General features: G+C 39.9%; 1 protein-coding gene across 4 annotated transcripts in view; it reads left to right on the forward strand.

Annotated features, from left to right (window-relative positions):
- fmn1 (formin 1) overlaps window positions 1-24,545 on the forward strand; it is a 222,357-nt gene that overhangs the window by 24,444 nt on the left and 173,368 nt on the right. For 3 of the 4 annotated variants that reach the window (XM_062968198.1, XM_062968197.1, XM_062968199.1), the window contains one exon: window positions 655-2,576. In XM_062968198.1, the coding sequence (XP_062824268.1) occupies window positions 773-2,576 (1,804 nt within the window). In that variant the 5' untranslated portion in view covers window positions 655-772. Of the gene's footprint in view, window positions 1-654; window positions 2,577-14,641; window positions 16,644-24,545 lie in introns of those variants that run through there. The other variant, XM_062968200.1, reaches the window with a different exon arrangement.

Genomic DNA, 24,545 nt, shown 5'->3' on the forward strand with positions numbered 1-24,545 from the left:
CATGTTCTTCTACAGTGAGGGCATCTGTTTCCAGGTGGAAGGTGGTCTCGGTCAGGGTTGCCTTCCTCTTGGCATGTTTCTCCTTTTTGCCCTCCATTTGTGCCTCTTCAAATTCCACTGCGCTGCTGCTCACAGCTGACCTCCAGTTAGAACGCTCAAGGGCCAGGGCTTCCCAATTCTCAGTGTCTATGCTACAGTTTGTGAGATTAGCTTCAAGCCCATCTTTAAATCTCTTTTCCTGTCCACCAACATTCTGTTTTCCGTTCTTGAGTTGGGAGTATAGTAACTGCTTTGGGCACATGAAGGAAAAAGGGCACATGAGGGAAAAGGGATGAAGAGGGAAGAGTCCCCTCGGGTGAGAAGGGCGGGGTATAAATAATTGAAATAAATAAATAAATAAATAAGAGGGGGAATATTAAGTTCAGCAACAGTTGAATCCCAGCATAATGGGAGCATGTCTGGCTGTTCTCCTCTCTCAAAGGTCAAAGAGTGGCAATTGAGATAATGATCCAAAGCACAATGCAAGTGTTATCCTGGATTGTATTTTAAGGGCACTAAAATACTGCATTTGTTATCTGTTTATTTTTACTTTTGAGAGATGTAGTCATCCAAAACAATTTGTTATTTAAAAGTATCTCTTTTTCTCTTTAACAGGAAAAATTATTGTAGAAGATTAATCAGATGTTTCTCTACTTCCCTTGCATCACATGGTGTGTCATGCAAGATTATTGACCTCATCATTTTTAAATGCATGAATAGTTAGAAAAGCACAATGGAAGGCACTCATACTATCCTCCAGTTGCACAGACCTGTGACAGAGATTTGCTACGTCAGTTTCTGTCTTCCAAGGGGAAAAGTCAGAGGATTCACATACAAGGGCTGTGTGACTCTGGACAAATCGAATAAATGTTTTCTTAATTGCTATCAAGTGAGGGAGAGCTCAGATGCTCTGGGATCAAGAAGGCAGACCTGTGAAGACATTGGAGACATTTTTTTCAAGCAAACAACTACTAAGGATATTCTCACTGAGCTTTATAAATTAAATGCTGAGAAGGAAAAGCTCTTGACCAATTTGCTTAATTCAAGCCAAATTGTAGATGTTGAAATGGGAAACCAAGATGGAAAGCTACAAGACATTTCTGAAAATAAAAATAATGAGAACCTGGATTTCTGGGATCAACAAGAATCTTTTTCAGAATCCATCGAAAAGAAGTCCACAAAAACAAAAAAAGCAAGGAAACCTAGCAAACGGAGAGAGAGCATTGAGGATTTTATAAACAAGAGAATTAAAAGAAAGATCTCGGGAGTTTTGGAGTCTTCTGCTTTGAACCGCCGAGAAGTGTTATCAGAAAACAACAAATTGCTTTCTGCCACATGTCCTGCAGATGTCTCATCCAGTTCTTTTGTGTATTCATATCAGGAGAACCTGGAGGACAAAGATAATTTATCATCTGATGTGAATAAACGACCAGAACAATTAAGAAGACAATGGCCTTTGCTTGAGAAAAATCAAGCTTTTGGATCTGATACTGATATCTCTATATCCATCTCTGAGTATGATAATGATGTGACCGGACACTGTTTTGCACACTCCAGCCATAGTTTATTAGATGATGTGGATAATTCACTTAAGGAGATTCTGTGGCAGCAGAGCGGCCCTTTGGGGAACTCTTTCCAAGAAGCTCCCGCCAATAGATCTGGGGCTTTTGATAAGACTGAAACACCTGAAATGCTGTATGGCTATAATCATACTGCAGAAAACTGCAAAAGCAAGCCTGAGGATGGAGTGGCATCAAAAGAATATGAAACAGAGCAAGTTTTAAGTGCTTCTGTAGAATATGGCCAAGTACCTTCTGCTGACAGAAGGGAAAGCAAAGCATCAACAGGTTCTGTTTTTTCCACTGTGGTGCAGGAAAAACCCCATGAAGACTATATTCAGCAACATAATAAAAAAGAAGATGTTATTGATGAATCAAGTAGTCTCATTGGAGCAGTCAATAAAACAATACTGAAAGTTATACAGAGTGACAAGTTAGTTGAAACGGCAACATGGAAGAGATTACCTCATATTACAAAGTCAACAGGAATATCTGAAACAAGACCTGTAGTGCCCCCAGAGAACAGTAAATATTCATCTTTACACCTGCCTATACGTTTGGATCCTGATATATGTCAGACAAGGACCAGTGTTAAACAGGAAGATAAAAAGCCACCGTCTCCCTCTTTAGCAGCGGTTAGCAATGTTTTTAATAATTCATACCCATCATCTAATACACACAAACAGATGTCGCCTCTGCCTTCTCCTTTGTCATCATGTCTGCCCAGCCCACAGCTACACCACAGAATACTTCCCTTGCCTGCTCTTGGAGCTGAAGAGGAATCTGTATGTAGTGATGATCACAATTCAAGATATTTTGGTGCAAATCTCTTGTCAGTTAAAGACCTAGAAGCACAACTGCACCTCGGGTTTTCTGAATGTGGACATTCCGGACTTTCTATGAGACAACCAGGCCTCGATCAAAGTGCCGGTGGGGACTTTCATATTCAACAACAACAGCAACATCACTTGGATTCAGGTGAGTCATTTTAATTTTTTTAATGCTAAGATGAGATACAATCTATTGGGAACTTCTCTTTTGCAAGTCCCATTGATTCCTGCACAAGACAGACTAGTCAAAACTGCATGATCAAACATGTGCCCTTGAAGTTATGCTTATTTTCTAGTTATTGAGGGACATGTATTTGGAATGAAAATAGTATGTTAGATAATAACCAAATGCATTACATATGAATTGAATTTTTAAAATAGAAATTTTCCTATGTGTATCAATTATATTTACTTACATAGGCAATGACAATAGGTGAGGATGCAAGTGATGTGTAGATTTGTTAAACTGCAAAACATTAAGTTGATAAAATTGTTAATGTTTCTGTTGAATATGGAATTGATCAGTAATGCTTTACATTTTCTTTTAAAAACCTTTAAATATATTTCTTTGAATGCATTTTGGCTATTTTTGAAGATCTTTCATCCTTTTTAGATATTTAAACAGCAAATTGATAAAAATAATATCCTTAATTTGCCACAGTTGATACATTAGGAGTGTGATTTCTCAGGAAGCAACTTTATCTCTCAATGCTAGTATAGCAAAATGTAAAAAACAATTGTGTCTGACTATTATGCCACATTATATTTTTATTTATTTACTAATGTTTGTATTTATTAACAAAAATGTACATATTACAGGTGGATGTCTATAGCTTAAAAATATTTATGTTTCTATTTTAAGACATGCATATCATTTTTCTACGTATCTACTAGTGAGTTTCAATTCAAAGGCCGTAACCCAAAGTTTTTGCAGCTAAGCACAGAGAAAAATAGAAATCTTTAGTAAAGCAGATCTTTAAGATAATGATAGTTGTTATTTTTTCTTACCCATGTCTTCATGTGGATCAAGGCGAGAAACAATAATTAACACAACACAAGGGCCAGTCAAAAGGGCAAATAACACCAATGCATATTAAAATCTTACAATAAATACTTTAAAAACACAATTTAAAAATAATCTGGAGAGGCTTACCAGGAAAAACTGCTGATTTCAGCTCAAATATAGTCTGGAATTGACAAATCTCTCCCAGCAGGTCATTCCACGGGCTGGGGACGGCCATAGAAAATGTCCTCTGGTTAACAGAGGTACTTTTATCTCTCAATCCCTGCTCTTGGCTGATCATGTTTCTTGGATTCAAGGAGGAAGGTCTCTGATTTAAAATCTGTATCTCCCTGAATGGTTTAGCTGGCTGCAAATTTTCAGACACAATACATACAGGCTTTCTGGACTGCATGTACTGTATTACCTCTTTATAAAAATAAAGATATTCTCCTTATCATGTCTTGTCAGATTTTACATCTTGTCAGGTAAATGATGTACTGTATATTTAGGGAAGGGATAAACTAGAGCAGGAGGTCTGGAAATTCTTTTTCTGCCCCAGTGATCTTCTGGGACCCAACTGGACTTGCAAATCAAAGTAACCAGAAATTTGTTTTAACTGTCAAATAGTAGCGGTAACACTGACTTTCCAAATGCTATACCTTGAAGAGCAAAATATAATGTTTTGTTTAGTTGCTTGGCATTTGTGGTTGAACTAGATACGATGAAGTATTTGTTTCGGTTGCTAAATAGCTTGATCCTCAAAACATTTGAAATGCTAAAATGTCTTCTGTTTATTATTTATTAAAATTGTCTTGTACTTTGCACTCACCTTTACTCTGTAAAAGGTTATTTTTAAAATACAGACGGCCACTATAGACAAAAAAAAAAGTTACCATTTAAATAATGCTTTTCAAAGACATTAATGGTAAAATGGTAGAAAGAGTCATGAAAGATCATTTATTTTCTGTACAAAATGTGGCTGGGCAGGATCCAAACTTTTAAAAAAAATCAATTGGAAAAATTCAGTACAACTCCTTAGCTAAAATGTCTTGGTATTTGAATTCACAAGGCAAGACGCATTAGTGAGTCAGATGCTTTCCTTATGATGAATTAACTTGTGTGAGCAATTACTGGCACTTCCTTTCTTGTAGTTAAGCCTCAGGACTTCTAAGAATCAATACTGCAATCAGAAATTGGAATGATTGGACAGAAAAAAATGCTACATGGATAATAGTTTTGCTGTTTGGCAATAACAATTACTGTTGATTCAATATGTTCTGCTAGTCTTTTCAGTGAAGCTTTTCTAAACAGAAATTGGTTTATTTATTTGCCTAAAGGATTTTTAATCTGTCCTCACAATCTGTCCTCAGAGGTTGTGAGGATGCCTGCCATAGATGTGGGCAAAACGTCAGGACACCAGCTCTACTAGCTTTCCAGTCCTGTACCTGACTTTATATTTACCCCTCACTTCTCTAAATTTGAATTGAAGTTAAACCAAGAAAAGTGATTTACAACAGCAGTAAAAGAATAGCAAAATTAATGATTAAAAATCTTAGCAATGAAATACAAGAAAACAGTACTAGTGTAATATTAGCATCACTGTCTATCATTTAGCTAATACTCATATCATAGCCTACTAGCTTCCCTACTCCTTTCCGGTTCGAGTCCAGCCTATCTTTGCAATTACATTTTCTACTATGAACCTGAGCAAACCTTAAGATCTGCTGGGGAAGCTCTTCTCTTGCTCCTGCCGCGTCTCGAACACGGTTGGTGGGGACAAGGGAAAGGGCCTTCTGAGTGGTGGCCCCCCGGCTCTGGAACTCCCTCCCAAAAGAAATTAGATTAGTCCCCACTCTGGCCACATTCTGGAAAGACTTGAAAACCTGGTTATTTCCATGTGCTGACTAATTCGGCACAACTTGACAGAGTCCTTTTACCTCCACCTATACCCAGCCTCTTACTGACCCATCTTACCAATGACCTTGCAATATATTGCACATGTATAATTATTACCTTGCCCTCAATTTCTGAACATGCCCATTGTGCCCGGCTATTGGTTATTGGTTGCTGTTGAGTTTATGTTTTTATGATATTCAGAGGCGGTCCACCGGCGAGACCATTTAAGCGGCCTCTGGTGGCGCAATCATTCCATTGGTGCAGTGAGGCCGGCCTATCGGAAGGGCCGACGCAGGCTCCCGAAGGCCCAGCGCAGGCTCCGGAAGCTCATGTTGGCCCTTTCGGTGGGCCTGCCGGGCCTTCTGGAGCCCGCGTTGGCCCTTCTGGTGATCCGAGCGGGCCTTCTGGAGCCCTCATCAGCCCTTCCGGTGGGCCGGGCGGGCCTTCTGGAGCTGGGTGGGCCTTCTGGAAGCCGTCTGTTGGAAGCAAGGCAAGTGGGGCTTATTTGTCTGTGGAATGATGTCCAGGGTGGGAGAAAGAGCTCTTGTCTGTTGGGCAGGGCCGGCCCCACCATAAAGGCCAGTGACGCCGCCGCCTCGGGCGCAGGTCCCGGGGGGCGCCGTCAGGCTGGGAGGGAGGCGGGGCACCGCTCTGACGGTGCCCCGCCGCCCGACCAGTGCGCCCTGGCCTTGTGGCTCCCTCTTTCGCCGCCCGGGGAGGGGAGGAGGGATCGCCTCCTTCCCTCCCCAGGCGGCGAAGCCTGCTCCTTTCGCCGCCCGGGGAGGGGAGGAGGGATCGCCTCCTTCCCTCCCCGGGCGGCGAAGCCTGCTCCTTTCGCCGCCCGGGGAGGGGAGGAGGCGATCCCTCCTTCCCTCCCCGGGCGGCGAAGCCTGCTCCTTTCGCCGCCCGGGGAGGGGAGGAGGCGATCCCTCCTTCCCTCCCCGGGCGGCGAAGCCTGCTCCTTTCGCCGCCCGGGGAGGGGAGGAGGCGATCCCTCCTCCCCTCCCCGGGCGGCGAAGCCTGCTCCTTTCGCCGCCCGGGGAGGGGAGGAGGCGATCCCTCCTCCCCTCCCCGGGCGGCGAAGCCTGCTCCTTTCGCCGCCCGGGGAGGGGAGGAGGCGATCCCTCCTCCCCTCCCCGGGCGGCGAAGCCTCCCTCTTTCCAACCCTGGCCGCGCCTCCCACGCTGCGTGGGAGGCGGGGCCAGGGCGAATAGCATGGGAGGCGGGGCCAACCCTGGCCCCGCCTTCCACCCAGCGTGCCCTGGCCCCACCTCCCACGCAGCGCGGGAGGCGGGGCCAGGGCACGCTGGTTGGGAGGCGGGGCCAGGGCGCAGGAGGCGGGGCCGGCGGGGGGCGCTTTTCAGCGCCCCCGCTTAATATTTAAATTTATCTCCGACCGGCCCTGCTGTTGGGATGTTGTAATTGTGTGGATGTTGTAATTAATCACCTTGATTAGCATTTAATAGCCCTGTGGCTTCAAGGCCTGGCTTCCTCTTGCCTGGGAGAATCTTTTTTTGTGAGGTGTTAGCTGTCCCTGATTTCTTCCTGTCTGGATTTCCTCTGAGTGTTGTTCTTTATTTAGGCTTTTCCTTAATCCCTCCTTATTATCCAAAATTTTCGCTTATCCAACACTTTTATTTTTCAGTGATTGGTTTTGGGGGAGGGGGCGCCAAAATTTCTGTTTGCCTATACTTGAAAATTACCTTGGACCTGCTCTGATGATATTTTATATTTTTATGTATTAATTCATTGTAATTGAAATTTATCTTATGTTGATGTATTTAATTGTTGCATTACTGGGCTTGGTCCCCATGTTAGCCACCATGAGTCGCTTTGGGAAGATGAGGTGGGATATAATAAAGTTGTTGTTGTTGTTGTTGTTTCCTTGTACAATTCCCTGCCTGCTTCCACTGTCATTCCAGCTCCTTGCACCCATCCCACCTTGTCCTTGAATTACTTTCTTTTCACCGTAAGGCCTGTTCTTAGTATTTTCCTTGCTTCTAGACAGACTTCCCTTCTTTCCATTGCTTCATCATGCCGAAACTGGCCTCTTAGCCTTTTGTTTCTTCGCTCCTAACTGCTTTGTACCGACAGTCACATATAGAAGAGCAAAATCTGGCCTATAAAGTGGTCAGTGGTTTTATGTTCTTATAAATTAACACAATACTGTTAGTCTCAAAAAAAAAAGATAGAGAAAAGAATGCTTCATAAAATATCAGGAATGATTTCTGCAGGAAGCATTGAGACTTGAGTGATCAAAGTTGCATTTGTAAGCTTAAGAAGAAAAGTTGCCATGTTGCTTAAGGCAATGCCCTGTTTTCACCCCACTACCCCGTTTCAACAAACACTTCTAACAACTGCTAGAACACGAAATTGGATCTTTGGACAGAAAAGAAAAAAGCAAGCCTAATAAGAGGCACTCAGTCAGAAAGTCTTGTGACCAGGTCTAATGTGATGCTTTTAGAAAAATCAGTTTATTAAACAAAAAGGCCTTTCTATAAGCTTGTTGAAAAGAAGACAGCTGATATGCTGTTTGTTGATGTGTTCTGAATAAGATACAGTACTGTGAGAAAATGTTACCAGTTTTGGTTTTCCAACAAGACATTAGGTACTGATGTCTTTGTAGGTTCCCAATAAAAACCAATCTTGTTGAGGGAGGCAGATAATAGATATATGCTCACAGTTTATTGTCAAGATGAAAAATCAACAATTTTAAAATGATGAGTTAAAAAATACATATCAGTGACAAAATGTTAACTGAACAAATTGCTAGATCCCATTCTTCAGAACAGCCTTCCTTGTCCTTCGAGCTTTTTAGCATTGCATTACAAATCCCATCATCCTAAACCATTAGACAAGTTGCAGGATTTGTAATCCAATAAATCTAGAATAGTGCTAGAGCAGTGGTTCTCAACCTGTGGGTCCCCAGATGTTTTGGCCTTCAACTCCCAGAAATCCTAACAGCTGGTAAACTGGCTGGGATTTCTGGGAGTTGTAGGCCAAAACACCTGGGGACCCAACATGTTGAGAACCACTGTGCTAGAGTGTGGTAGGCAATTAAAACAGTAAATGAGGCACTATTGAAGAAGTCAATAATAAAATGTGCCACTAGGGGACAACAGTGATCACCAAAGCCTTTGAACCTCACCAATGCAACCCAAAGATTGTTATTTATAGATTTAAAAAGTTTAAAATCTTTTACATCTGTTTTTAACTTATTATATTGTTGACTGTTTCTAAAAGAGGTTTCTTTTAATGCTATTCTAAGGCTTCTTGAGATCTCTTGATACAGGATGGTGTGTGTGTGTATTTGTGTATGTGTATCTCAAAACATGCCATTCTCTATAAATCACAAGGTTTCTTTAAAAGCTATTTAACAATCAACAATAGCATAAGAAAATTCAAATTTACCAAGCATTAACAGACCATTCATTTCCCTATTGCTGATTCTCCTCATTCGTAAATTTATGTTTTCAACTTAATATTTCAAGCTTTGGAAACTCACTATAGAGCTGTATTTGTTGCCAAATTTCTGCAGGAACAGCAGACACAAATCCATCACTGTTTGTTTCTGAATTTGGGTAGCAACAGTGGTCTGATGATGGAACATCTAATGATGTTATAGTTTTTGAAGGATCAAGTGTCTTCTGATCCCAGGAAGTTTTCCACTCCTGGTTTAGTTAATAATTTGAAACAGGTTTGAAGCTGGTAAAGCTCATAAGTAACTAACTGGGGAATTTCAGTAAGAGCCATATTCTTGTAATAAAATGCAATTGCTTCTACTGAAAATATTTATACACAGACATATCTGAACAATTATAATGATTTAGGTTAGAGTTTTAACTGCTATGACCACTAATAATTATTGAATAGTTTTATTAATGCTATCTCATTATTAATCACCTACATACTTGGCTTAACAGTCTTTCTTGAATAGCAAGATGTGAGAATTACACCGAGAAGTAATTTAAATTTAAATCTGTGTGCTAGAGCTCTAAATCTTGTTAACTTTGAACACAGGAAGTCAGTGGGCTGGATAAAGATTTTATGGAAAGTGACTTTAACTGCCCTTGTTCTTTTGGGGCAATTTATTCTCCATGCTGATAGAAAATGTGTTGAAGTGCAACTAATTAGTCACTTTTGGTGGCAGGAAGGCACATAGTTCAGAAGGTGAAATAACGTTTGACTTCAGTTTTGTATGAATAAGGGAATGTGAATAAACATTTAGCAAATCTGCTGTGACAAAGAGATATAGAAATGGATTTTAACAGAGAGAGCGTTTTCACATTGACATTCACGGAAAACAAAATCCTGTCTATGCAGTTTTCCATCACTGGAATAAGGTAAAGGTTTCCCCCTGACATTAAGTCTAATTGTGTCTGACTCTGAGGGGTGGTGCTCATCTCCACTCTAAACCAAAGAGCTGGTGTTGTCTGTAGACCCCTCCAAGGTCATGTGGCTGGCATGACTGCATGGAGTGCCGTTACCTTCCCGCCGAAGCGGTACCTATTGATCTACTCACATTTTGCATGTTTTCGAACTGCTAGGTTGGCAGAAGCTGGGGCTCATTCTGCTCCAAACTGCTGACCCTGTGCCACTGGGGGCTCCCTGGAATAATAATTTAAAATGTCAGTCCCATTTTGGATTATCTATTCAGGTTTGCAATAAAATTTGTCTCCCACTAGGTACTTTTTTGCTCTACACTGGATAGCAGACTGCATTCCACAATTTTCTGAAGAACCTTGTGGGTCCCCAGGTGTTTTGACCTACAATTCCCAGAAATCCCAGCCAGTTTACCAGTTGTTAGGATTTCTGGGAGTTGAAGGCCAAAACATCTGGGAACCCACAGGTTGAGAACCACTGCTGTAGTATATCCTTGTAATCACAAACCTCTGGAATGTTTCTGTGAACATCCCTACAGTGATTTCAATGGGGTTAGTCCCAAGGAAGTATATAGGATTGCAGCCTAAAATGAAGACAGGTGGACCTTACTGTGAACATTGCAATGAATTCAAACTGTCCTAGTTAGATAATTTGGGGTTTTTTTAAAAGCTGCATTCAAAATAGATGATCAGACTGTTCCTATGTGTAGTGTTCCTCTACATGTGATGCGAGATTACTTTAGTTGCATGAAAACATTTATTAATGCAGACTTAAATGAATCATGGGATTCTGGTGAGTGACATTAAGATTTTTGTTTTATCTTTAGTAAAGTAGCTGGAATGACAGACTGGCCTTCTGGTACTTAGGAGAGAGTAGTATTTTGCTTACATCTATATATTTCATGTCAGGACAAAATAATCTTGTGAACGTTTGATCTCATAATGAACTTACTTCTTTTTCTTAGTTCTTGAACTTTCAAAAGTGACAGTAATGCCTTTCTGAACAATGTGGAATAATTGCAGTGCAGGGCAGATGAATGAACCAAATGACAAAAAATGTTCCAAGGGATCTGAGCAGGCTGGGTTTTTTGAGGGCAATTTAAAGTCTAAAAAATTGTTTAGTTATGACAGAATTTATTAATGCCAGAAAAAGGCATTGCATAATCATTTCTGCTCCTCAATTGCATAATGTTTTCTGCTTCCTCATCCCAACTGAAATTGTGAAATTATGAAGGACAAATAAAAGTGAAATGCTGTTTTTTAAAAAGATTTCCCAAGAAGTGAGTAGCATGCCAACAAGTGCAAAACTGAAACATAGCTCCTTGGAAGTAATGTATGGTCCTGGGCATCCTCTTCAGATGATGTTGTAATGACTGCCAAAGCCCAAACAGGTTGTTATGTGTGGGTACAAAGAAATTCTTACTCTTCTCACTAATAATAATAATAATCATAATCATAATAATAACTTTATTCTTCTATCCCGCCACCATCTCCCCGGAGAGACTCGCGGCGGCTAATATGGGACAAAGGCCCGAAAGCAGTAACAAAGTATAACAAATAAAAACATATTACAATGAATAAAAACACAGTAAAATTGACATTGTGCAAGAACAATACAATAGAGATAAGAACTCATTTAAAACATAAAACGAATAAAAGGAATATAATCTAATGGACCACCAGCTTGATGGAAGGGGAACTAAACCATGCATAGTTCTTCAAATGAGTACTATTTAAGATACCTGATGAAGGAGACTAGCAGAGTTTCCCTCCAGTGTGCCAGAGCACCATTGTATTTGTGCCACTGACTACAACTGTTTATTTCTTTCTCTACAGATTGGCATTCAATAGTTCATGGACTGATATTTGTCCCTACAGTCAAATTATGCTCCAGATTAGCCCTGGAGTTACTATAATGGCACCCGCACACTGGGCTAAATCTTCTGTGACACCACACAGGTATCCAGCATGACTGAGACTGCATCAGTGCTGCTGGCACGTCCCCTTGTGTTTATGTTACTGTAACTGCTGTCTTGCTAGCCAAGGAGTTCCCTGTGAGAGTGGATACTATAGTCACATCTGCTGGGGCCATAATGGGGCATCCTTGCAATCAAAAAGAAGGGGGGTGGGGGTAGGAATGGTTCTTGCACAGAGTTCCTTGGCCTGTGAGGCAGAGACCACTGTGAAATCAGGACAACCCACCCCCTTCGCTGTGCAGGAAAAAGCTGATGGTGTTGGTGTTTGTGAAGACTGTGGATCAGGCTGAATGAAACTCACTCCAGCTCTCCACATGTCCGCAAATCCCCAGATTACTACAGTTTCCTGCAAAGTTCTGGATTCTTGCCAGAAGTCGTCATGTGTTATAACTGCTAGTGCTGGCCTCAGAGTGAACAGATGTATTTTTACTCGTATAGACTACCCTCGGGTTTGTATTTTGGGTACATTGTTGGATTCTGTCCTAAAAAGCCACATTGAATATAAATAGACATAGCAACAACAACTACAATAAGTGATAGCCAAGCTATAGAATCATAGATATATAAAGTTGGGAAAGACCTCAAGGCCATCCAGTCCAACCACCCACTATGATAGTGGTTCTCAACTTGGGGTCCCTAGATGTTTTTGGCCTTCAACTCCTAGAAATCCTAACAGCTGGTAAACTAGCTGGGACTTCTGGGAGTTGTGGGCCAAAAACATCTGGGGACCCCAGGTTGAGACCCACTGCATGATGAAGTACATGGCATAGCTGAAAAATGCTTTTGCATAGCTAGGGCTAGTGAACTTTATGCACCCTTTTCTAAAAATGTGTGATCTGGACATGATGACACTGAAACATGCCTTAATTATGTCTCATTGTAATTATGTGGCTATTTCAGGGATATTTAGAAATAGCCACTGGCTTAGAATGAGGCAGCCATACCATTAACCAGCCATGGTAATAGGGAGCATATGACTTCTGTGCTACAATAGTGTTTCATTGGCTGCTATTGCTTTTCAGGATATAGTTCAGACTGTTGGTGATGGTTTACAAAAGTGTAAAGAATTTGGCACTATGTCACCTAAAGTGTTCTGTGCTCTTATAAAAGACCCACAGGAGATGGTCTTCTTTCTATCCCAATAGCATCTCAAGAAGTGGTTCTTACACTGTGGTCCTCTAAATGAAGCCACAACCAAAGGCTGATTGGTCCAAAGGCTGATTTGGCCATTGGTCAAGGATCCTGGGAGCTGAAATCTAAAACATTTGGATCAATATTTGAGAACAACTGCTCTAAAGCACATTTGACAGGAGTTTGAAATAGTTTCATGGTTACTTCTCTGAGGTTTGGAATTCTTTGCAAATAGAGGCCCAGCTACCTCAGTCTCTGAATGGCTTGTTCTGGTAGGTAAAAACAGTGCCTTGGACTATAAACCGAATTATGGTTATCTTGAAACTGGTGGGTTATTGTGTACTTATCTTCTCACTCTTTACGTATGTTGAACTTTGTATTGTATTCTCTTGTTTTTCTTTGCATTTGGTGGAAAAGCAAGAAGCAAATGTATGTCCTGCTGCTATTGCTGCTACTGTCGTAATTGAAAGCATCATGTGATCATAGGAAGTGTATGCTTATAGCAGAACTCCTAATGTCATACTTCTTTATCCTGTTTTTACTTCTGCTGGTGATTTTGTTTTGTTGTGCTGTCATTTCCTATTATACATGCAGTAATAGTATCTATGGGATGATGCTAAACAGTCTCAAAATTATTGTTAGTACATAGCAAGAAAAAAGCCTTAATTGCTCTTGATATGTTACAGAGATTTATTCAAGACTCTTTAGGACAAAAAAGAATTTTCTTGGCAGGGAGCCATGGTTACCTTGCCAGCTAATCCATTTGGAAATGATTAGCCTTCTGATCTTCTTCAGAAGCTGGAACTGTATCCCACATTTCCTAATTAGCAATATGTGGTGTTACTACTTTTCCTGTTTAAAAATGGGGAAGAGGTGTATATTATTACTTCCATATAGCTAGAATTACTCATAAAGAAAAGGTAAGGGACAGTGCATACTAAGTACAGTATAATAGAGAACAAAAATGGCTTTAGTGGATAAACTATTAAAAAAGTATTTATTGATCATGTCTCAGCTCATCAGCACTTCCGAGGCAATGTATAATAGATAAAAATATTACAGCAAATCCTTGGAATTCATTGGGGTTTGGAATAGCTTTACAGGGCAAATGAACAGAAATAAATCTTCAGGACCAGTGTCTGACATCTGTTGTTGAACTGATATACTGGTAATGAGTTGAACTGAGTGCTTTTCTTACTTTAAAAAAAATGATTTAGAGTGCATCCCAACAGATTGAAACGACCAGAAAGTCCAGTACTTTGTTTTTGTTCTTTCTGTTGTTATTGTGGAGAGCCACTCTTCTAAGTTATCACATAATATTTTTATCAGCTTCCAGTACAAGATTTTCTATAACAGGTGCCCAGGTTGGTTTAGTTCAACCCAGCAATCAAATCAGAAAGAGCAGGCACAAAATCTGGAATTGTTTGATCAGTCTGTACGTAACCTTAAAGCACAACTTGTGAATAGTAAGATCCAGAATTAGATAGACTAAGCCTCCTGGGGTTACAAATAGGCTTTTAGCACCTCACTTTCCAAGTAAGGTCTAATTAATGCTTAATAATTAGGATGGTTATTGTTATGGTGTGCCTTCATGTTGTTTCAGATTTAAGACTACCCTGTCACAGAGTTTTCTTGTCAAGATTTATTCAAAGGGCATTTGCCTTTGTCTACCTCTGAGGTCGATACAGTGTGACTTACTGAAAGTCACCCAGTGGGTTCAGAGCCAAAGTTCAAGGTTAAAACTACTATACCATACTTTCTAATTTCTTTGCAAGCAGCAGGGGTGGGTGATGGGTGGGTGGCTGGGGAAAGTGGCAGGCGGGCAGTGGGAGGTGGTGGCGATGCTTGGTGGGCCACACCAATGGCTTGTGCAGGCTACATGTGGTGCAGTCCTGCCTTTAAGGATCATCTACAAAACTCTGTACCATGTATGGCACTAGCCTAGCAATGATCTGAATACTCAATTTCTCTAGCTTAATCCTGTGAACAGCTCCTTCCTATTAAAATAAAAAAGAATGCATTTCTTAGTCACAAATTTGTGCACAGGCCACTTGAAACCCATCGATGTCAATCTGTTCTCAGCAGTGCAGCTATGCACAGCATTGCAGCTAGAGGCTTAATATACAAGTTTTAGTCTCAGTTTACAGTAGGCTCATAGAGTAACTGGAACTCACATAGGTTTTTGTGAACAGTGATCTATTATCTCCTGTTGACGTAGGCATAATATGTGTTGTTTTTTAAATAAACCAATGCTGTGGGTGTCTGGATGACATGCAGCTTTTTAAAAAATGTTTGGATCTATAATCATGGTCCTTACAATAGTCTGAAGGACATTCAAGGATATTTGCATATACTTTGGGATTGTGTGTATGAAATTCAAGCATGTTGCATTATAATTAAATACAGAACTAACTAAATAACTACTGCATCTGACTCTAGAGTACTTTGCCAATGAAGTTCCCATCCTGTTGTCTTCCCATGAGTTGGCAAAGTTCTTTTTTATCCAAATTGCCTTTTGACAAATGATTTCATGTGTTGTACAATGAGCTTTTAGCTGAATGTGTATTGTGTTTTCCTTCATTGGTATATTTTAATTCTTAACCGTTTATAGTACTTTATGTGTATTTTCAGTCTTTTGTTGATTTTATTTTTCTTTTGTTTTTGTTCCATTTAACTGTCAGCTGCCTCAAGTCACACTCATGGGAGAAAGATGGACTATAAATAGAACAAATAAATACTGCAAAAGCATCGGCTAGCATGCATTAAACTGACGTCACACATTAATCACTAGAGAATTTTAATTACTTTAGGTCAACTCAGTCATAATACTTTACAGTTGAGGCAGTTCAAATACTAATTAAATACATGGCTCTTAATGCCTTTAGGAGCAGAATGGAGGTGGTAGATTTTGGAAGTCAGTGATAATAGTGCCATTCAGTACACATTTTTCTTTGGCCTGTGTAAACTGGCAAGAACTGGAATTGTTCATAGGAAGGGTAAGTGCTTTATACATGCATCAGTTCTCATAGGATGCAGGAAACCTGTTTACAGGGAATATTGCAATTTCCTAGACATGAAGATACAAAGGCATGGAGTTTACTTTCTTTGCTCTTAACACAGAAAGAGATGTTGTAAACCCAAACACCCCTCCCCCCACCGCCACCACCCACTTCATGATGATTCAACGATAATTTGCTGGATGTGGTGAATATGGATTCAGATGAAGGTTAGTCATGAAAGTATTAATGCATTTGGCAACTCCCTGAGAGTTTGTCAGCTGGGAATAAAAGGCTACCACCTTGCAGGATGGTAGGCAATATGAATAATATAAGAGAGTGTCATCCTCACCATCAATCTTAAAATGGGCCATGAGTCCGAAATAAATCTATAATGCTGAGTCTTTGCCATGTAACTACCCATAACTGGTTTTCCTAAGGCTTTATTAGTTTGTTACAAAGAAAGAAGAGCTATTTCAGTGTAAACATCCATTTGAGATCAAGGGCTAAGAAACAGATTTGGGTGTCAGCTTGGTTTGGGAATTAAAAGTCTGTGTTTTACTGTGATGACTCAGCGCCCTGTTCCAAAGAAGGATGTGGGGAGGGAAGTGTTCAGTCATAATAACATATGTTTTAATTCAAGCTAGTTAAAACTTATCCTCCGAGGAGAGATGAGCTCTTTCCCAAGTGTTTTCCATTCAAGAGAGGAGGAGCAGCTAAAAAGATATTTGCAATGGAGGAAATGTCATTCCTTTTTGCGGAGAAATGCCATGTGTTCCTGTAGCATCATAAAGAATCCGGGGAGCCACAAGGGTAACCTTACATTAGCAGGTAAGCTGCTCTAGCTGAGTAGAGTATAATTGAAAGAGCTAGCCAGCTAACCTTTTAATATAATACAAGCTCAGATTCTAATGCAAGTAATGGGAAGTAAAGAGAAGGTATCCATAGAAGCAGGACAGGTTGTAAGGTACTTCCTGATCCGAATTAATTTTTTTCTGTAAACTGGAGAAATTCAGGTGATGTGTGCCTCTCATAAGCAATTAGCATGTTCCCTGTCTATAATACCCAAGAGTCAAACACATCTAAAAGGAACATTCAGAGATACAATGACACTCACTAAAAGAAGTAGCAAGGGCATTGTATTTCTGCAAATTTATTCTGTTAAATCTGTTTTGCAGCTTGGGTATTATGACCATGAAACAACTTCATAATAGAAGGAAGACATTGCCCCCTTGAGCTTTTCCAGTTTTCAGAACAAAATAATTGGAGTCATATTACAACAATTTCCCACAACTTGCTTCCTGGTGCATGTGGAAGTTAGCATGTGTGAACATTTCACACATCTGCATTAAACAGAATGAAGAGAATAGCAGTTTATGTCTTCCACTTTGGTCCTTAAGGTTAGTAACATTTTTTGAAGTTGGGCAGGCCTCATACGGTCAGCAATGAAAGGAAATTATATTTTCTCCATCGCCACACACACAAAGTCTGGTTTTGCTAGTGTTCTAAGAGGGTCAGTGGTGTTTATAATTAGATGTATTTTAAAAACCGCTTCTCTGCATATAAACCAACCTGAGCATTGCTATCTGTGGAGAGGGCCCTCCTCTCAGTCCCACTTCTGTCTCAAACATGGCTGGTGGGAACGAGAGGGGGGGCCTTCTTTGTGAACTCCCTCCCAAAAGAACTGAAAACTGTCCTTCCCTCTTCTCCTTTAAGAAGGTGTTAAAAACATACTTGTGTACTCAAGCGTATGGGGAGGAGGAGGATTAGTGCTTTATTTTAAATTTTGATCCAGCTCATGGAGACTTTCCTTTGTCCGAATGGCCCATTGCTAACTGTATGATATCTTTTAATTGTGTTAATTACTTCTGACCATTACTAGAGTCATTAGAGAAATGTGTCCCAATATATTTAATTTTTTTCACCTGTTATTTTGAATTGTTTTATAAGTATATCCTGATATATTTGATTGTTTATTATTTGAATTTGCTTTTGTGTATGTTTCTCAGGCACTGAATGTTTGCCAATCTTTCTCTTGTACACCACTGTGAGTCCCTTGCAGGATATAGGGCAGTATAGAAATAAAGATGATGATGATGGTTATTATTATTACAGTAGAGTCTCACTTATCCAACGTAAACGGGCCGGCAGAACGTTGGATAAGCGAATATGTTGGATAATAAGGAGGGGTTAAATAAAAGCCTATTAAACATCAAATTACATTATGATTTTACAAATTAAGCACCAAAACATCATGTTAGACAACAAATCCTCAGAAAAAGCAGTTCAATACATGGTAATGTTATGTAGTAATTACTGTATTTATTAATTTAGCACCAAAACATCATGTTTTATAACAAATCCACAGAAAAAGCAGTTCAATAAATAGGGCCTCTGGAAGTGTAAGGAGTCAGATATGGAGAAATAAAGCAGCATTAACTCAACAGTTTTTCTTCAGGTTCAGTCCTACTTTGTGAGCATACTGTAGTTTTAATCTCATCTTCTTTCCCACTGCCCTGGAGTACTTGAGTGCTTAGGATATGAATGCCTGACCATAAACCAAAATAAAGGACAGGTATTATTTCTCTAAGAGGGAAAGAAGCAATATTATGTGAACACTAGAGTGAAAACAGCCATCCCTTCCTATAAGATGAATGCAAGAATGTTTTGTAGCTCATTCAGGGCTCTCACCATTTCCTGTTCAGCGCCTGGCAAATGGAGCAGCCGACTAAGTGTTGCTGCTTAGAGAAGTTTCTCTATGCAGTAACATGCAGAGCCCCCCCCCCCCGCCCCCCTCCTCCTCCTGGCGAGTGGAGTAGCTGGCTGCGTGTTGCTTGGCAACAACATGCAGATGGCCTTCCACTCCTCCCAGCGACTGGGGAAGCCAAGTGTTGCTGTTTAGAGAAGTTTCTCTAAGCAGCAACATGCAGAAGGCCCCCCGCTCCCCCCAGCGAGCAGAGCAGCTGATTGAGTATCAGCAACATGCAGAGGTCCTCCCGCCCTTCCCGACGAGTGGAGAAGCCCGCTGCATTTTGCCAGGAAGGGCGAGACGCGGCAGTGCAGGCTGGATGCTCCAATGGGAGAGGCCTGCTGTGCTAGAGCAACCACTGAGCTGACTTGCGTCAGATAATACGGTACGTCGGATAAGCGGAAGTCGGATAAGCGGGACTCTACTGTATTAGTATTTTCAGAACAATATTAAGTATGGAAATTCAGCCCAATGTACCAAAAGAAAAATGCTGAATACAAGTTTAAAACATCAGCTCTCTGGATAACGTTTGAATAAGCTCCTTCTGCAAGCAGAAGGATTTGAAATAGAAGCTATTGAGTAACACCTCTTATAGTCTATAGAAAAATGAGTAATTTGTATAATATTTTAAAACTGTGAAGAATATGTAGAAAAAAAACTTAGTACAATAAATACTTCAAATATTTTGATGTACAGTATACAGGAAAGCATCACTTGGTGAGAAAATGTAAGAAAAGTACAGGCTGAGCATCCCATGCCTGGAATTCCAAAATCTAATTGACTCCAAAATCTAGAATTCTCCACCTGTGTAGCTGAAATAGGAATAACATTGCTTTCCTAAGGTTCATTGCATACAAATGTTATTTTATGCACAAAAGAGAAGGCTGAGAAGAGACATGATAGCCATGAATAAATATGTAAGGGAAAGTCATAGGGAGGAGGGAGCAGACTTGTTTTCTGCTGCCCTGGAGACTAGGATGCGGGACAACGGCTATAAACTACAGGAAAGGAGATTCCACTTGAACATTAGGAAGAACTTCTTCACTGTGAGAGCTGTTCAGCAGTGGAACTCTCTCCCCCGGACTGTGGTGGAGGCCCTTCTTTGGAGGCTTTTAAGCAGAGGCTGGATGGCCATCTGTCGGGGTGCCTTGAATGCGATTTTTCTGCTTATTGGCAGGGGGTTGGACTGGATGGCCCAGGAGGTCTCTTCCAATGCTTTGATTCTATGGTTACAAATAATGTGTAAAGTTACCTTCAGACATTGTGTATAAGGTGTATATGAAGCAGAAATGAATTTCACAATTTGACTTCTGTCTGATTTCCAAGGTACCTATATGGAAATACAAGTATCCCAAAATCCAAAAACACTCAGAACACTTGTGATTTTGAATAAGGGGCCTGCTCAACCTGTATAATGGAAAGAAAGAAATTCTCAATTTAACTACACCACTGTTATTCAGACTTGTGTTCCCTGGACTGGTGCCAGTCCACTAGGCATTGCCTTTAGGTAACTAGTAAGTTTCTATGAAAGAAAGAAAGAAAGAAAGAAAGAAAGAAAGAAAGAAAGAAAGAAAGAAAGAAAGAAAGAAAGAAAGAAAGAAAGGGAAAGGGAAAGGGAAAGGGAAAGGGAAAGGGAAAGGGAATGGGAATGGGAATGGGAATGGGAATGGGAATGGGAATGAGGAAATATTGGGGGGGGGGGAGTTGCTAGTCTCCCACATCAGATAGTTTGAGAGTTATTGACTACACATTTTTTTGTTTTTGCCTGAATACATCTGTTTTGTTTGAGAGGATGCTACCTTTGCAGATGACTGATTATTTTCAGGTTGGGTATATGCTCTTTAAATTGTGTCTATCTATAATACAATACACTTCTGTTTAACTAGCTCTTTAATAATAGCTTTGTTTCTACTGGGGAGTCTCCTTACAACTATAGCACAATACCAGTAAAACTGGTTTTCTTTTTCTTTTATATTAAATAGAGCCGAGGTTTGTTAAAACTATTTTGATTCAAAACCTTCAGTGTCATTATTGTCAATAAGGAAGACAGACACATGCTTATTTCCCATTCAAGCCAACCTTCTCCATATAATTATTGGCATAGACCACATTATGATTTCAGCATCGTTTTCACATGGTAGGTGCTCCATTCAAATTTCTCACTTGTCCTTTCTCCACGTACATGCATAAAGATATAGTTAAGTCAGCTCCAGTATTAGTCCAGGTGACTCACTTGTATAAATATCTGGCACCTTCCCCTTTTTCTGCCCCTCGGTGGCTCCCCAAACGTAGATTTTAAAACTGCTGGAAGGAACCATTGAGACTTCTTCAACTTAGGTGCATCTGGTCATCAAACCACTGCATACTACCTACAGGTAAACAAAAATAATAACTTGCATTGTTTAACATAATACATAATTTAATCTATTAGACAGAGGATATTGTATGCTACCAATCAAAATACAGTTCTGCCATGCCCTATTGGTCTGAACATACCTGAACTCATCATATTTAGTAAGCTACTCAGGTTGAGGCTAGTTACTACTTAGATGGGACACTCCTCGGATTTTCAAGGACAAAGAAACAATCCTGCCTGAAATACTGGGGAACTACAGCCAGACAGAATTAACTGGAATTGATGGATGAATGGCCCGGCTCAGGAAAGGTTAGCTTCCTGTATTATATAGCTATTTTCTCCTGAGCAGATTGCTTTTTGAGGATATAAAAAGTCAGCAGAGCTATAAGAAAAATCTAATATCTGAAAGTTTTGTAAAATTTCATAAATGGAGCAGAGTAAAATGTGTTTATTTCTTTATTGGATTTTATATCCCATGTTATATGTCATCAGTTTAATTAATCTAATCCTCCTCTTCTCCATATGCTAGGTCTTCAGTTGTTTTTTGAAGGAGAGGAGGGAGGGGGCCAGCTTTATTTCTTTAGGGAGGGACTTCCAGAGGTGGGAGGCGACCACGGAGAAGGCCCTCAGTACTTGAGATGGGGGTGGGACTGAGAGCAGGGCTGGTTTGTAAGAGGAGATGCGTTCAGTCAAATAGCCTGGACCCAAGCCGTTTAGGGCTTTCAAGGTAATGACCAGCACTTTGTATTTAGCCCAGAAGCAGACCGGCATCCTCTGATTGATCATTTTGTGGAAATCTATTATGAGAAATCTCAAAACATGTGATCCTTTTTATGTTCTCATTCACTTGTGAAAGCAAGACGGGTCTGTAAGTTTCTTTGGTCTCTTTAGGTGACATCGTTGGTTCTGTTTTGAACAAAAACCTACCATATTCTCCCCATCGCTAATGTACTGTTCAGCGTGGGGCCATTACGGTTTCTTCAGAGAGTAAAATGATTGTGGTTTGCTAAAAGGACAAATGGCTGGCTCTTAATGAAAATGAATACATATTTATCAAATTACAGTGTAATTCATATGAAGTATGATTCAGTATAGGTTAACTACCATAAAGACAACCATCACATGCAAACTCAGAAGTAAGTACCACTGAATGGAATTAGACTTTTTTCTGTGTAGAGATGCAGTGGATGATTCTTCGTGTCCCCTTAATTAAAATAGGAACCTTTTTTTGTGTTTATGTTTAAACAGGGTGGGAATTATGTAGTTCTCCAGATCTTGTTCAGCCTGCTTCTCAAGCATTTCTGGCTATAGCTGGTTAGGACTTCTGGGATTTGTAGACCCAGAAAAATATGGAAGGCATCATGATTCCTCCTCTCGTGATTAGAAATGTCAATTTTCAAGTCCTCCACTCTTCCAGAATCTTGCTCTTTGCTCTTGATAATGTTTATGCATTGTGCTTAAGAGAATGCTATTCATTTTTCCAAGTAGAATTATTTGATGACTGAGCTGTGCTTATTTTATTAATCAGTCCTCCTACTCATACCAGTGATTCCATAAATCAAATCCATAGTCGCTCTTTTCTTCCCTCCATCTGTCATGAAAAACTTTCAATTTCTATTCCTCAAATGGTAGCTTGAACTGATGGACTTCATTTATTGCAATTATATTGTCTGCAAGGGATTGTTGCACGTTTCGAACTCCAGAGGGCACTAGATCTTGTTTCATTTTAGGAAACAAGAATCAGCTTAATAACTATTTTTCTAATTTTGCTCTTTTATTTAATCCGACTTCTGCTCCCAAAGAGATTATTAGAATTCATTGTGTGGGGTATTAAAGTGTGGGGTATTAAAGATTAAAGATTATTGTGTGGGGTATTAAAGAAACCTTCTAGTACATTCTTCTGCGTGTTTGTCAACACCCAGGTTAATTCTACAACATCTGTAGCTAAACATGGTTCTGATCTCTTTCCTTTGCTTTCTAGTGAAAAAAAGTGAACAGTTTGGAGATGCTTAACCAGGTTGTATGCCTGCTCTGTATTCCCTTGCATTTTGCTTTCCTGTTTTGTTTGCACGGGAGTATTAGAAGAGCAATACCTACCCAATAGCCAACCAGATGCCTAAAGGGAAGTGCACTGTGGGCAGTCGCTTTCTACCAAATGCAGACACAGGTTTTCTCAGTCCACACCAAGCATCAGCCACACTATTGATTCAGTTAGGTGCTGAATGAATCATTCAACACGAGTGGTTACAGCTGAATGTCAAAATCAAATCTCAGACTAATTTTGCCTGTGTAGTGTTGATGCTCACATGACTTGCTCAGCTTGTGGCAGTGCCGTTAAAAATAATTACAAATTATGAAGAGCTACCGGTTCAAAAGCTATGTGAATGGGTATTTTTGGAAGAATATCTCAGCTGTTTATAGTGCATATTTTCAAAAACAGGTTTAAATTAGGTTTTGAAATTAAAAGAAAATATCATACAATGGAAACATAGAGCCATTCAGACATTTTAATGCCTAAATAGGTCAAGTAAAACCTTAATTATGCAGAAAATGTTTGGGTTTTAGTAGTATGTCTTATGGTATTCTCTATTTTTTGTTTATATTCCCTGTTGGCTGCGCTTTAAAACTGAACATTTCCAGGTCTTTACGTGCTTTAGAATTGGCACCCACTACTATAGTGTTATATCAAAGCAGGACAAAGAATGGTCACGGGGAATAACATTCATCACTATATGTTGAAACACAATTGCCTTACATTGTCATTATTGCAGTGCTATCAGGATTAAATTGTTATTTTTGCAATTGAATAAGATGATGCAACTGTAAATCTCTGATCCTTTGCTTTCTGATGGTTATTGTCAATCTGGGGAAAATGTACTGTACACATTTATGTATTCAAAATCCTTACAGCAACCCAGACAAAAATGTTAAGGCAGAAACAAATTTTGTACTGCAGCAATATATATTTTAGTTATAAAAGTAACTAGAGTTTATAGGGCTCTTAACTCCCAATAGTCAACCAATAAATCTTTGCCTCGGTGTGTGGTGGAAGCTTCTTCCTTGTGTGTATTGTACACACACCTTTAAACAGAGGTTGGATGTCCATCTGTCGGGGGTCCTTTGATTGTACTTTTCCTACATAGTAGGGGGTTGGACTAGATGGACCATTTAGTATCTTCCAACTCTATTATTCTATGAAATTATTGCTTCTGCCCTAAGAATTTTACCTGCCACACGTAAAACCAATTACAAGAGTGATTTAAAACTGACATTGTTTTGGCTATAGATTCCAGAAACCATATATTAAATCTATATCTGTTCTGACTAGATCCACTAATATCAATTGGGATTATATTAATCCCAAATTAGAAGTAAAAAGGGTTGGATTTTTGTTGGTTTATAAATTTGAGCTTGTTTGTATTCACATCACCAATAATATCAGATTAAGATGTCACATTAAGCTTCCCCTTTCCTAGTTAGTTTTTCCACTCATGTAAATGTAAGAAGATAATGGAAGCAAATAAATTGTATATGTTGGCATATTGTTTGTTCCCTTCCTGGTTTATTAAGCAATAATGTTTGGCCTAAGTGACATGTGAACACTACCAGTAATTTGTTTAGTGCTACC

Source organism: Anolis carolinensis, chromosome 1, assembly GCF_035594765.1.
Source record: "Anolis carolinensis isolate JA03-04 chromosome 1, rAnoCar3.1.pri, whole genome shotgun sequence".
Lineage (NCBI taxonomy): Eukaryota > Metazoa > Chordata > Lepidosauria > Squamata > Dactyloidae > Anolis > Anolis carolinensis.